General features: G+C 37.4%; 1 protein-coding gene across 3 annotated transcripts in view; it reads right to left on the bottom strand.

Annotated features, from left to right (window-relative positions):
- PRKCE (protein kinase C epsilon) overlaps window positions 1–14807 on the bottom strand; it is a 321985-nt gene that overhangs the window by 67385 nt on the left and 239793 nt on the right. For all 3 annotated transcript variants that reach the window (XM_088147772.1, XM_088147775.1, XM_088147779.1), the window contains one exon: window positions 13833–14006. In XM_088147772.1, coding sequence (XP_088003898.1) covers window positions 13833–14006 — 174 coding nt within the window. The remainder of the gene's footprint in view (window positions 1–13832; window positions 14007–14807) is intronic.

The raw sequence follows: 14807 nt of genomic DNA, 5'->3' as shown, positions 1-14807 counted from the left end.
AAAGTAGATACAAGCATATCTGTACGGCCACCTATTTCAAGCAGAAATTATTCCTCCCGTTCATTCATCCCATACGGGGATGCTGAAAATTGCCCCTTATGAGATTACAGGGTGGGGCTAGAGGGAGTATGTCCTAGGACTATGGAACAGTTTACTTCCAGATATCCAAATCTTTTATGGGCAGCCTACCTCCAGAGATTTATCAGATTTTTGAAGGGCAGTTAAGACATAGCTTTTCCACAGAGCTTTTCATTGATGAAATGCTAGGGGAGTTGCTTACTGAATGCTAATTGGGGGAGAGGGTGAATTTCGTAAATGTCAAGGACTTTGTACATCATTTTTGTAGACCACTAAAAATTCTTCTGGAGTGGGCAGTATAGAAATGCTGCAAATAACTAACTAACTAAACAAATAAACTCTCCAAAGCCTGGAAATCAGTGCTCTTAACAACAACATTCAGGGGCTTCTGTTCACATTTAAAGAAAAAGTTATTCTATCTGCTGCCAAACTCAACCAAACAATCACAGAAAGGGAAAAACAAACTGCGTGCAGACTTTGTGCAAACTTATTCATCATGCTCTCTGACTCCAGGTCAGTGATGAAAACTTCTGTTTATTTTATTCAAGTGTATTGATGTTTCAGTAAATGGGAAATCTATGACTTCCCCCTGGACATATTACTGAATTACCAATTTGAAGGTCACTGGTCTTCAGCTTCTTTTATACACACAAAGAAATTAAATTGGATAAAACATGGCCTCATTGGAGTTATTTTGACAGTCACTTAGAACTGATGTTAAACCTCATGAAAACCATCATCATCATCATCATGTACAGCTCCTAATCTGCCAAATGTAACACATTCTATCTCACATGGTTGTGGGAAGATGAGTACATTCATAATTTATCTTGAACCAGGTATCGTTTCACTTGAAATGATGTTGCTTGTTAAAGACAAAGGCCATATTTAGAGAAATTTAGAGAGGACAAGAATATTAGCCATACACATTTGGAAGCGATTATTTGCCTTTATAGGTTGTTTGTGAGCTTCCTATCTGTCTCAGTTTGGCTATTGTGCAGCGTGAGATGTTGGATTAGATGGATCCTTGGTCTTGGAGGATGATCAACCAGAAAGCTGAAGAAAATGAATATGTAGACTGGCAAGCAGTTGGCATCTATTTTTTGCCAGCCTCTAAGAGATCGTTCTGAGGGAACCATGATTATTTTGTCCATAGAAATGAAAAGTCCTTGTTGTTATGTGGGGCTTATAAAATTGCTGAGATCCATATATTTTCTCTCTTCCCGGAGAGTTGTAAGCAGATGGTATTTTAAAAAAAAATCTCTGCTGAATCCCCCATCTCCTTAGAGTCGACTTAAAGATTTCTGAAGCCTTAAGTCAGGACCTAAGCAATAAATGGAAAAGGTAATTTTTCTTTATTTATTTTAAAAAATTAAACCTGACCTGTGCAACCAAAAACCTCCATTTGAGGGGAAGAAGACGGAAACAGGGGTGAGACAGGATGTCTTTGCAAAAGACGGAGCAGGCATGCACAATATGATGGCCATGGCATTTTTTTCATGGGAGGACACTGTGTGGCTGAAGCATTTTCCCAGATAAAAATTGTGGCCATCATTTTCTCCCTGCTGCTGCCTGCCTCTTGGACACACATAAAGTGATCAGTCATCGTGAACACAAATGTCCCCTGGGGATGGGACACTTATGAATGTCAGCTGACAAAATCTGCTCTTTACATTCTACCTTATAAAAATTGCTATGAATACAGCTGGCTGCTTTTGATTTAAACTTTTTTTTTTTTTTTGCTGTTAGTCTCTTACAGAAGCCCATCAAGTTCTTCACAGAAGACAGCTTGAAAAACCCTACAACAGAGGACCAACCATAGGAAAGGGGTGCTGTCCTCAGATCTTACTTGCATGCTTCCCACAAGAATTTGGTTGGACTGTTCAGTACGGAAAACAGAATGTTGGACAAGATGGTAGGGGTATAAAATAATTTTGTTCAGTTAGCAAACCAACTAATTCTGCTCTTTCTAGAATGTGGTTATGTTTTGGAAGACAGACATCTTCCCACCTAGTCTGCTAAGACATGATGTATTCTCTTCTGTTTGAGAAATAACTTGATTATTAATGAAAGTTGCCTTCTATTTCACATTAAATATACGTAACTGGCAAACCCATATATCATCAACTTCTCCAAGCCATTACTTCCACAGTAACTGCCAAGGATGCTGAAAAGTATGCGACACCCACACTGCTAACCATGAGATTTCCTTGGGCCAGATAGCAGCAGCATATCTTTGATACCGCTGCTGTAAGTGACTTCCAGGTAGGGGTAGTCCTCGCTTAACGACCACAATAGGGACTGGAAAATTCATCATTAAGCAGGGCAGTCATTAAGCGAGGCATCACATGACCGCACCCAATTTTACATTTTTTTGCAGTGGTTGGTAAGCAAATCACCATGCTCATTATGTAAATCGTGTGGATCCCCATTGATTTTGCTTGCCAGAAGCCGACTGGGAAGGTTGCAAGTGACAATCACGTGACCTTGGAACGCTACAACCATCGTAAGTGTGAGCTGGTTGTCAAGCGCCCAGATCGTGATGATGTGATTGTGGGGGTGCTGCAACGGTCGGAAGTGCAAGGACCAGTTGTAAGTTACTTTTTTCAGCACCGTCTTAACTTTGAATGGTTGCTAAACAAATGGTTGTTAAACAAGGATTACCTGTAGTTTTTCAATGCTCAGCTACAACTCTTATCACTTCTCTAACCAGACTGAAGCTATTCTGAACAAAGGGGGACAGAATGAAGAATATACTAAGCAGATAGCCAATGGACTATACTTATCTCACCCAAAGGTTCAAATAGCTATGGCCTTATTTTTTTTATTCAAAACTGGAAGTGCAAGCTAAATTTAAAAACTGAAGGATGTTTTATTTTGCTTTGAATTACAGTATCTTAAAAGAGTTTTGTGTACCTCACAATTTCATATACAAAAAATATGCATGTTATTTAATCAAACTAAAGGCAACTACTTACTTGCAAAATGATGAGATATGCAAAACGAGATATGCACCATTTGCAAGCCCTTGAAATAATTGAGAATGCAGGTAAGTAATAGGAAGCCCCTATGGTGAAGCCTCATAAACAAACAAATCCTTTGGTAGATAGCATGTTGAGAATTTCACTCCACTTCACTGAAAGCATGACTTGCTAGCCAATGAAAAGGAATATACAGGGATTTGGAGTTCCTTGTGGTTTTTTTAAAAATCTGCATTGTCATCCTAAACAAGAGTTATGTAGGCAAAAGAAAACAAAGTGTAGATATTGGGTTACTCACATGGTCGACTTCACAAATCTACCTTAGGGATATATGAACTACACCATGTTTTTTTTATATATATAACAATGCAGCATTAATCTAAACTACAGAGATGGCAATTAATCTTCTTGGGCACATCACCAAGAACAATTCTTTCTCAGTTTTTCCCACAGATTGATCATTTCAGATATCTGCAAACATCAGAGGTTTCACTTAAAGAAAATTTTCCAAAGTTCAGTTCCTTAACAAAAGCTCAAGATCTACTGCCTAGCTTAGACATTTCATTCTAACATGAGTTGTCTATAATTTGCAAATTTCAGGAATGGGAACTGAATACATATGATTAAAACTGAAAAGGAATAGTGTTATTTCTTCCCGTGTGAACATCAGGAAACTTCACCTGCCTACAACTACAAACTTAGCATAATTTACAATTAGATAACAAGATGGGGCTAATTATTTTGGCAGGAAGACAATTTCAAGCCTAACTTTGCTGCCTCGAGGTCAACTTCTGCCCTCAGAGGTCATTAGAATCTAAAATAGGATCTCAGATGGTATAAATAGTGGCTATGAGTAGACACTATAATTTCTTGAGGCCCCAGTTCAAATCTAAAGTTGCAGCATATTGTTTGGCAGAGATGTACATGCCCGGTGACCAGTAGATGGATGAGATTCTTAAATAGATGCAAATGCAAAATGCAGCTTTTAAAATATGTCCAGTCCAGTGATCAATGCCTAAAGAGAAGGCCTTTTTAGTTGTGGCATTCCGTCTATTGCAGGAAATGCTGGAGAAAAAGCCAATACATTTAAAGAAGCTGGAGGTACTGTAAGCAAGCCCAACTTCTTAAGTTAAAGAAGGACCCAAGAGATCCCTCAATCATCACACAAAGTATAGTAAATAAATGCAGCCTTCAACTGTTTTCACCATGTTTTTCTCCCACTGGAAAGGTTGAACGTTAGCTAGACTTAATTCTAGCTTGCAGTTAACTTGCCATATATATAGACCCATATTTTTTCCAGTGGCAGCATTCTTTTTAATATGTGATATGACAAAATTTCATTTGTTCCCTAACTGCACTGCTTCCCACTGGTTTCTTTGTGTCTCTGATTATCCTTTCCTCTCAAAGTTCACCCAGTCCATCCATGCGTGGTCTCATATCTCCTTGAGGCTTCTTCACTGCTGCAGCAGCTCTTTTTTACGTTCAGTATTCCCTCCAAGCTAGCTCTCAACAGACTGGCAGCACAACTTTAGAAGCAGCTGTCCAATTCCTGCTGAATAACTACATTTAGATTTTTAAGCACAAAGTACCTCAGCTAGTATCTTCTCCCCTCAACACCATCTTCCCTTCAGATGATTGATACTTGCACTAAATGCAGAATAAAAATTACAGTATCAGCTGAGGCTGTGGTTTATACAGAATTAATCTTTACTGATATAAGCCATTAACCCTCCATATAACTCCTTTATTATTTTTAAAATTAAATCCTATTAGCTCTTCAATGGTTGGTAAAAAAAAAAGTCTTATGGAATTAATTTTTTTGGTAGAAAAAATGTGGTATGTTTGCTTTTGCCCTTTTAATCAGGGCTAATGTACATACAGTGTATAATAATTTAAATAGCAAAAATTTAAAGTCTTGTTTTAATTTATTTCTATAAGCTCCTTTGGAAAAAAGTATTCTGAAAGACAGGATGGAAATGTCTCAGACATTTAGACACACATACAGACATCCAAATCTCTGGACTGTCTAAAGCAGAGGAGGGTTCTCATAAAAAAGATATTCTTCTAGTGTAAAACTGTTGGTTTCTCTGGCTCACTTCTGCCTACCTCCTGCAATGGCTCTCTTTTCCAGTCCCTGCCTAGGGACATCATTGGGACTATTTCCATACAAAGCATAACCTTTGCAACTAAGTCAAGCTCTACACCAAGTTCTGCTATATTGTCAAAATAAATAGGAGAAACAATCACAACAGCTACCACCCAAAAATGCATTGTGACTAAAAAAAAGTCTTGAGTTCCCAAATTAACAACAACAATCTCTCCAGGTTTTGATTATTCACGGAAAGTGAGAGCTTAAAGCATTCGTGTCACCTCTTTAATCCCCCAGAGTCAAGCACAATTCCAACTTTGGGGACAGCAGGTTTTTGAAAGCTCTCTCAAAGATCTTTCCAAGTTACTGTTATTGTAAAACATTGAATCTGAAAAGCAAGTACGACCTGGCATATGCAAACCATGTAATCCACAAGTAAACTAGCTGTTCTAATGAAAGAGAAAACAATGTAACTGAATCAAGCCAGTTTCATGGATAGATCTTACAATAGAGGGTAGTTAGGATTTTTGCTCCCAGACAGCAGTTTCAAAAATACTCATGTATATGAACTAAGTAGCCTTGGATGTAACTGGCAGCAACTCCCATTTCTGTGCTTATGAGATGCACTTCTGACTCTGAGCAGAGGAAGCTGTACTAGGAAGCAAGGAAGTTAAATCTGGCCTATTTTATCCACAGATCTGAGCTTACCAGAGGACTTGAATGGGTTCCAGTCTCTCCAACTCTATGAGCTCAGCATGTGAGCTCTGCTGATCTAGTTCCTGATCTTGAACCAACACCTTAGCCTCCAAGTTAGTCTTTCCCAACATGAGTATCTCTAAAGGAGTGGATTAATTCCCAAAATTCCAAGCCAGCATGCCGTTGATAGGAATTCAGGGATTTGGTCCACAGAAACAGAGAGGTCCAGGTTGGAGAAGGCTGCTTTAAGTCCTCAAGAGCATCTTCACTGCTACTGAGTATTTTTGATTTGTAGAAATGCAGCCAATGAATGCACAGACAGAAGGCAGAGGGGAAGTAATGAACCTGAAACTTGGCAAAATGAAGTGTTTGACAAACTGCCTAAAACTATACAATGCATTAGTCTTAAATCCCACATGCAGAGGAAGAAGCTACAGAATTTAGGCATAATGAGAAATGTAACATTTCTGAAAAAAGCTGTTTTTAGCAAAACAGAAATATAAATACACGAACACGCACACACACACACACTCCTTTTTTAAAATCACCACTACAGATTTAAATACATGAATCCAGCTGCTACTGTCTTAATGACGCTGAAAGTTGCTGGCCAGAAATGGCTGACGCTTCAGCGGTTCGAGTCCAGCCTTCGCTTTAAACAGGGTGAGCTCCTGTTTCCTCCCCAGTTCCTGTCAACCCAACAGGTAGAAAACTCACGTGAGTAGATAAATGGGGACTCTCACTCCGGTGGGAGGAAAAATGCTGGCGGCGCCTTGGAAAGGAGTCGGGAGCAGTTGCCGGTAAAACGCAAAAACCGCACTCGCCCGAAAAGGGCGCGAAGCAACAGAAATCCCGCCTCCTGTGCGCGCCAGCTGGGCTTTGCTCTAGGAAGGAGGCTCTGGCAAACCACTTCCAAAACACTTGCCTTGAAAACTGCAAGGGCTCGTCCAAGCAGTCACTGCAGAGGCAGTAATGACTGAGCGCAGATTAAAAAAAAAAAAACAGATTTAAATACATGAATCCGGCTGCTACCGTCTTCCTTGTGCTTTAAGGCCTACTGGAGAACAGGAACCGATCTCCAGATTAAAACTCAACAAGAGAAGACAAGCCCATGAATATGGTATGGCTCAGACCTCCCTTCTTTTGACACGAATATAAGTTGATGCTCCCTAGAGGAAGAAAGGCATTTTTCCTTGCATTTGAGAGTTGCACTGGATTTGCTATTCCTTTGTGTACAACAAGTATAATAAGCTGATATTTATGTAAATAAATGTACATAAAAGCCTATTACATGCTTTTTAGAAATCATTTAGGGAAGTAACAGTGGGTAGCAACATAGGGATACTTTTCAATATACCATTTTATGTATAATTTAAAAATGAAATATAGTATTTCCTAATATTTTTAAAAAATTCTCTTTTAAAGGCAACAACAACAAAAAAGAGTTTTTTTCCCCTCATGTTTTCCTCCTGTACCTTAGCTTCTTTTGGTGCAATGTCTGAGAAACTGGTTCATTTGCTAAGATATTTTTACACAATTATATGGTCCAAAAAACCTAATATTTCCCATAACAGATTGTATTTACCTGTCTAAACAGGATAATCAAGCTGTATCCTTGAAGTGCTTCTGTGTAAGTGATTAATATGAAATCTTACAAAAATACAATCTACTTCATTGCTATATTAAACGAGAGAGGAGATGAAGTATATTTCACAGCATCTGTATCAGCAGCTAGAAAGCTAACATTTCATACACAAACTAAAGGAACCATGATTTCTAGAATGGTTGAAACTGGGATTGTTTTTATATAGGACACTCCATTTAAATCAGAATGAGATATTTATAGAAAACCATCCAGACTGATTCCTTATTAGGATTCATATATTAAATTATTATGTGACCAATAATTGGAAGGACACGTCTCAAGCACTGGCTAGTTATTCTGAATTTGAATTGTCCTCTAGAATTATACATATAATTAGTTGGAAAATATTTTCTAATTTTTGATTAGTTGACAGACTCAGGATCTTGCCATGCTAGGTTTCAGGATCTCCTACATTTACAATCTCCTCCTTTACAATGTTATCCTTCCAAATTCATTTCTAATAAGTTTTCAATAGCCAGATATATGTTTCATTTGATTTTAAAATTAACTGAATATCTGAATTTATCTGCTCTTTCTGTAACAAATACATCTAACTGGAAACTGAAATCCATGCAATTATTTTGCCTCTTTGAGACTGATATTAGTCATATGCTGAGTCATCATATTGCTATGTTTGTTAAGAGCTGTAATGGAAGTTCAAGAAGCACACTTAATTTTCTCAAGTACAGCTACATATAATTATCAAGGAATTATGAATAATCATGTGAATCGTACCAACAACTTTCTCAGAAACATACAAAAGGCTTGCAGCCTATTTCACTCATAGTGTAGATGCCAGTTCTACTTATTTATTTCATGCATATTTGAGTTAACTGTGGGTGGATTTTACATAGTGAGAAAGAACAAAAGCTGAATTTCTATATTAACATTATAACAGCTATGGTGGCACTAGTATGCAGTAGTCTATATGAACACAGCCAAAGGCTCATCACTCTTCATTGCCATCTATCAGACATATCCTAAAATTATTTCCCTAAAACTTTTTAGGGATTTTTAAAAAAAACAAAAAAAACCCCACCCAAGGGTATTGGTATATTTAAACAGAAATATCCCAACAGAAATTCATTATACTATAGTGACATTTGGAAATCCTAAATGATACTCACTATGGTGCAAAACATGAAATAGAGCCTTCACAAGGGTCTTACATGACACATGGCAGGAATATCAGACAATGTAAATGCGCCTTAATTGGATTACATCCATATAACAAAATCTGCACAACAGGTTTAGCTGCCTAGCAACCTACACAATAGATGGTTGGATAAAACGGATTACAAGCCATTGATTAGCCCCAGACAAATATACGGCCAGTCAAGTTAATTTTCACTCTAAATCACAAATGACACATCTTGGCCCTCTGGCCATTATTATAAGAGAAATTTAGGCTGCTGTCTGTACAGATTGGTGACTGGAAAGTTGTCATAGCATAGTTTGTCAACGGCACCTGAATATAATGACAACTCCAGAGATGTTTTTCCAAGAAGAAAATAATCCATTTGTCATGATGAGATGAACACACTCACTTGAGATGAACACAACTTGTAGTGCTATGAGGTGTCTATATAGTATCCATTTTATCCTATATTTACCTGCCACTTTTGTTGGTTAAAATGTCAAATGTGCCCACTGGCTTCAAAGGTATACCTATGTGGAAAAAGTTGAACATTTCTTCTAATAGTTTCTAGTTGCCATCTTTTTTCCTCCCAAAATTCCAGAAGTCAACTTGGACACTGAGAAAAAGATTAATGTACATTCAACGCCATTTTTTGTTATTTTATCCACAATATAACAAAAGGACTAGGGACACTGCGGGTACATAAAAATTATAGCTGGAAACTGCTTGGCAGAAGACAACCAAAATGTTTGAGGAATGATTCATTTTTTAAAAATCCATTCATTCATTTTTTTAAAATTAAGGAGTGATCAGGGCAAACTTCAGCACTAATCCTTGAGGTGCTGGACTGTGGCTTTTGCCTAGGATGTCAGGTATTGATGCTGGCATTGGCCCCTATTTTTTTAATAGTAATTTTATTAAAAATTACAATTACAACAATAAAAACTAATACAAGCTAAAAAAAAACAATAAAAAGAAAAATAGAAGGTGGAGAAAAGGAAAAAAAAATAGAGAAACAGAAAAGGAAGAAAAGAAGAACATAGTAAAGAAAAAGAAAAGAAATGTATAAAGAAATGACTTCCCCCCTTATAACAACAAGTACAAACAATTTTAGTAACATCACTTTCTCTTAAAATACAACAAATGATCTCTTATTCCCATATCCCATCTGTCACCTATAAACAAATCCTTAAAGATGGGCGGTATATATAAATTTTAAAATAAATAAAATAAATAAATAAAGCTTCATCATTTCAGTCCTGATGTCGGCAAAAGTCCATTAAGGGTTACCAGAGATAAGAACATACCTATGTTAACTTTGATCAAATACCAACTTTATGTTCCTTCCTTTTACTTCTAACAATCTTGATTTTTAGTTCCTTCAAATTATGTCCTAGAATTTGACTTCTTTTTCATTTTTCCTTTGTTCCTTCTCACAAAATTCTTCAAAGCTTTAACAAGCCTCTTTGTAAATCTAATATAGGAAAATTATCTAGGTCACTCTCTTGGTTTGTTATTTGTATATCCCTTTTAATTATTAACACATCAGCCAGTTTCTTTTATATGTCCAGTGTAATATCTTTTTCCATGTCATTCTTGTAGCCTGTCATTTTTAAATCCACTTTCAAATCAGTCTCAATTTTGTCAGGTAAAACTTGTTCCTCTTTCATAACCTCTTTTAAACACAGTCTATCTATAGAGGCAGACACTCTTAAAATTAACTTCTGGCTCCATTGTTCAAAAATATCCTTCAACATGTCCAATGTTAAAATATTTTGCTTCATTCTGTCGAGTTTAAGTGTTCTTCTCCTTCAATTATAATCTTTAGTTCCTTCTAGTTCCCTCTAGTGTCCAATTTTTAAAGTCTTATTTTATGTTTTTTTAAAAGAATTCAAAACAAAAGCATTTTCCCAAGGGAAGGATTCTTTATAATTCTAAAATCTTATTTCAAATTTATCTGGACCCTTAGTCTGTTTGTAGCTTTCTAAAATCAAAAATTTAATCACCCTTTTGCTGTTTATTCAAAAAAAAAAAATTTTTTTTAAAGTCCTTAAACTTGTATTAAAACTTCTTTCGCTTAGGATTGAAGGAAACTCTCCTGGTATCATAAAACTTGCCAATCCAAAGGTTCCTAACAGCCAAAAAACAGTTAACAAGCTATTTTTGCAAGTGATTAAAAAAGGAAGTATGTGAACCCAGTGTCCGTTCAAAGGTGCTGACTACGGTTTGAGCAAGATAGCTATTCCCTCGTCTCCCAGAGCTCTAAACCCACCAGAGACTTCTGTCTTGCAGTCTCTTTGTAAGGAGCAACAGTCTGGAGCACTTGTGGGCAATCTCGAGTCCTCTCTTTGTCCGGAGAGGAATTATCCAGCAGCCAGTCTCCTTGCCGGCTCTTCATTCTGCTGCAGTGGTCGGCTCCGCTTTTTGTGCGGCTTACTTCAGTCCACCATTTCTTCCCTGGAAGTCTGGTATTGACCCCTATTTTTAGTGGCTACTGTTAGTGCATGGTGGACATCTTAAAGCCCCTAGACTGTATGTTACATTTGTTCTTTTTTGCTTCTGGGACCTCCCTCTAATCTCATGGCTGAAATTGGCACCACTGTTCTCTATAATTTTGAAACAGAAAAAAATGACCATATGGGGCCTGCAATGGGATTAATACTGTTAAACAAATGCACCACGAAACTCTACTGAAAATACAAGGGAAAAAAGATGATTCTGTCCTTGAGTAAAAAAGTGACATGACTCTGCTTGCTTGGCATTGTCAACCTGAGACCTTCACACTCAAGGACAGCCATGGCCCCTGGATGCCAAACGTAGTCTACCCCTGGTTTTGTATGTAGTACAATAGTTAGGACTGTGATGTGGAAAGCTTCCAATTCAGATATGACACCAGTCATCATTTCACTAGATCAGGGATTCTCAAAGTATGGCCCACGGGCCAAATACGGCCCACCAGGGTCATTTATCTGGTCCACCCACCTGATTGGCCGCCGCTGCTGTCTGTCAGAAGCGGAAGTGTCGGGGCTGTGTCGGGAGCTGCAGGCGATGCACAAGGAGGGAGATCGCAGAGCCGGACTATTCTACATGACAGGTATGCCAGGTCCGGCGGCTCTCCTCCTCTCCTCATACTCCACGGGAAGGATCCTCTGTGCAGGGTGATCGGTGGGGTCCAGGGCACCCTATTACTATAGTCCGGCCCCCCAACATTCTGAGGGACCATGAACTGGCCCCCTGTTTAAAAGGTTTGAGGACCCCTGCACTAGATAGTCAAGCCACAATATCTCAAACTACTAGTAAGCATTACATTCTGCAGAATAATCATCTGCTTTACAAGATTGTAGTAAAGATTATCTGAGTTCATATATGTAAAGCAACAGAAAGACTGCTACAGCTGTATAAACTATTAGGTATTATACTTTTTCTGGAGAATATTACTGCATCTCCTACAAGTTAGAGATGTAGATTTGAAAATCTGAAAGGCAAATTTCAAACATTCTAATTAAGGAATTCTTTCTACAATAAAGTCAGTTACAGAATTTCACTATGCTCAGCACAGTACTCAATTCCTTACATGCTTTTGTGACATTCCTTTGCCTGCAGTTCAGAAAAGGGATTTCACACCGAAAATTTTAGCAGGGAATCTAAATTGAAAAACAGAACAGAAATCCAGAAATTACAGCTATTATTGTTTTTGCAGACCTGGGACTTGAAAATCAGGGGAAAAAAATCAGTCTATTTAACTGTTTATATTATTAGAATATTATTTTGATCTGGAAGCTTTTAAAACAGATTCTAATGGATTTTTAAAAATAAAACATCTAAATTCACATTTGCATTGCCATGTCCTCATTGAGCCTCTCAGTACTCTTTCTCCAGATTTGCACAGCCCTAAGCTGGTAGTGGGCAATTCATGGTCCCCCTCCAACCTGCATAAGCACCCCCAAAATAAAGCAATGAATGTTATGGCAAACAACTCTGATTTTCAGCTCTATATTTTTTAGCAATTTTCATCAAAACACATTTCCAGCTATAGAATCCTGAAACACGCCATAAAATTCTGTGGGGAAAAAAGAGCTGAATAATTTCAACCCCACCCACTTGGTGGAGACCATCCTGCTGTGGCCCTCTGGGAATCAAAATATATTTTTTAAAAAGCATGAGCTCAGCCAAGTTTTACAGTATCCCATTTTTTCAAATACAACAGTTTGCAGGTTTTTAATATTAGCTTGTCTCTGTTTGATCCTAAGATCCTTGGCACCTGGAATCCCCTAGAAGGAGAACATTCAAATCTACACTCAAAAGAAACGAGGATGAAATGCTTGCATTTCTATTACGCCAGGGCTTCAAAGTGACATTTTGCCAGCCCATCATAAAAGTCACAACGTTTATTTTGAACATTCAGTTTGCTTAGAATGCCATACTTATCAATATTTCTATGAAGTTATGTAACAAATTAAAAGGGAGAAAGAAATAGAAAAGAAGTGTCAAAAGATTTTCTTTTTTATATCTTTAGTGCCACCTTCTGGCATTTCAGGAGCAATACAATATATTTATTTTTATATTCAAATCTGTTAGAAGTAATTCATTTTTATAGGAGCTTACAGTCAAGAATTAGGTGGTAGACTGTGGAATCACTGAAATATTTTTATAAATATAGTTTAGAAAAACAAGTTTTCAGTAGCTAATTATTTATTTTGTATCTAAGTGTAGAAAAGCCCAATAAAGAAAGTAAGTTCTACTTAAAATTTCACGAAATAGACAAATGAGAGCAACCTTCTGTGAAACACAACTTTGGGAGAGCCTTAAGAATCAACCCCTCCCTGGGAATGGGTGAATTACTCTTCCACCAATCAACATCGCCATCATATGTGAGACAGAGAGTCTTAAGCCTCATGCGAGATACATGAAAGCCATAATTCTGTTCGTTTCAGTTCTCTGTTTATGTAATTTTAAAAAATTAGAATGCAACTTTGCACTTAATTATATATTCTAAAGGTTTCACTTAAAATGTTTGCATTTCAAAACTTGTCTTTCCAGACATCTAACCCCCTTCCCTCCAATATATTTGGACAACTGTAAACGTTAAGGGAGAATTAAGTTATTATCTGCATGACCATCCAGGTGGTAGGCATCATTCAGCGCATGGTAGCCTTCAAACACCTTGACCAGTAGTTACGTTCGGGATAGATCTAGTTAGTTTACCTTGGTCTGGAAGCAGCAGTAGAGCTGTGTTAAATAAGGATGCTTTCGTGCTAATGCCAGAATCCGTTTTTCTGTCATTGTACAGTCCACATCATCATCTTGAAGAATGACATCTTTCTTTAAGACTTTCACAGCATATACTTCATCTTTACCTTTGAGTTCTGCCAGCATGACCTAGAATGAAGGACAATGTTTCATTTATAAAATGCACTGTATACATATTTTAAAAGTTACACCAGTTCAATAGACAACTGGGGGAAAAATAAACAAGCAATCACAGGCAGTCTTGAAGCAAAATATTTTACAAGGGTCCTATGTACAATATCTGCCTGTCTGCCTACCTACAGACAAATCTGAGAACACTTACGAGGTTTAAAATATCACTTAAAATTTTAAGATATAGTTTGACTTAGAACTGTAAGCCATGGTATGAAAAGGTAAGGAGCATCAGCTCCAATTGAAAAATCAGCTTTTCTTGAAAGATACACAACCAAATTCAGTACTCTTCATAGAGTTTAGTATACACATGAACAAGCAACCCCATTTATTGTCAGGGCGGCTCTGTATAATTTAACATGAAGACATGTAGAAATTTTTGTGCATGCTGTACCATGAAGAAATTCTTTGTACATGTTCAAACAACTTGTGGGCAGCTGGTATAGGTGAGAGTATATTTGTAATCAGTAACAATCTGCACATACACATAGTTGGGGTGGAGGGTTTCCACTGCTATTAACACATTCTTCTTTAAATAAGTAAATGGAGGACTCCTACAATCCTAACTTTGAGCAACTGTAAAGCAAGATGGCAAAAAGAAAAAAAAGATTATATTTGTATCTTTAGTAGACCCTTCTTATAAGCCAGCAGGGAAAAGACACACAGGTGTACACATATGCATTTGTAATTCAGGATCCCTGGCACTAAGTAGAAAGCCAAGGATAGACATGATGATCCTAGCCTGAACTTGACTGACAA

Source organism: Python bivittatus, unplaced genomic scaffold (assembly GCF_059951505.1).
Source record: "Python bivittatus isolate LINGU-HERP-01145 unplaced genomic scaffold, Pbiv_v1 ctg000020_np1212, whole genome shotgun sequence".
NCBI classification, from domain to species: Eukaryota; Metazoa; Chordata; class Lepidosauria; order Squamata; family Pythonidae; genus Python; species Python bivittatus.
This window is presented reverse-complemented; position numbering and strand designations above follow the sequence as displayed.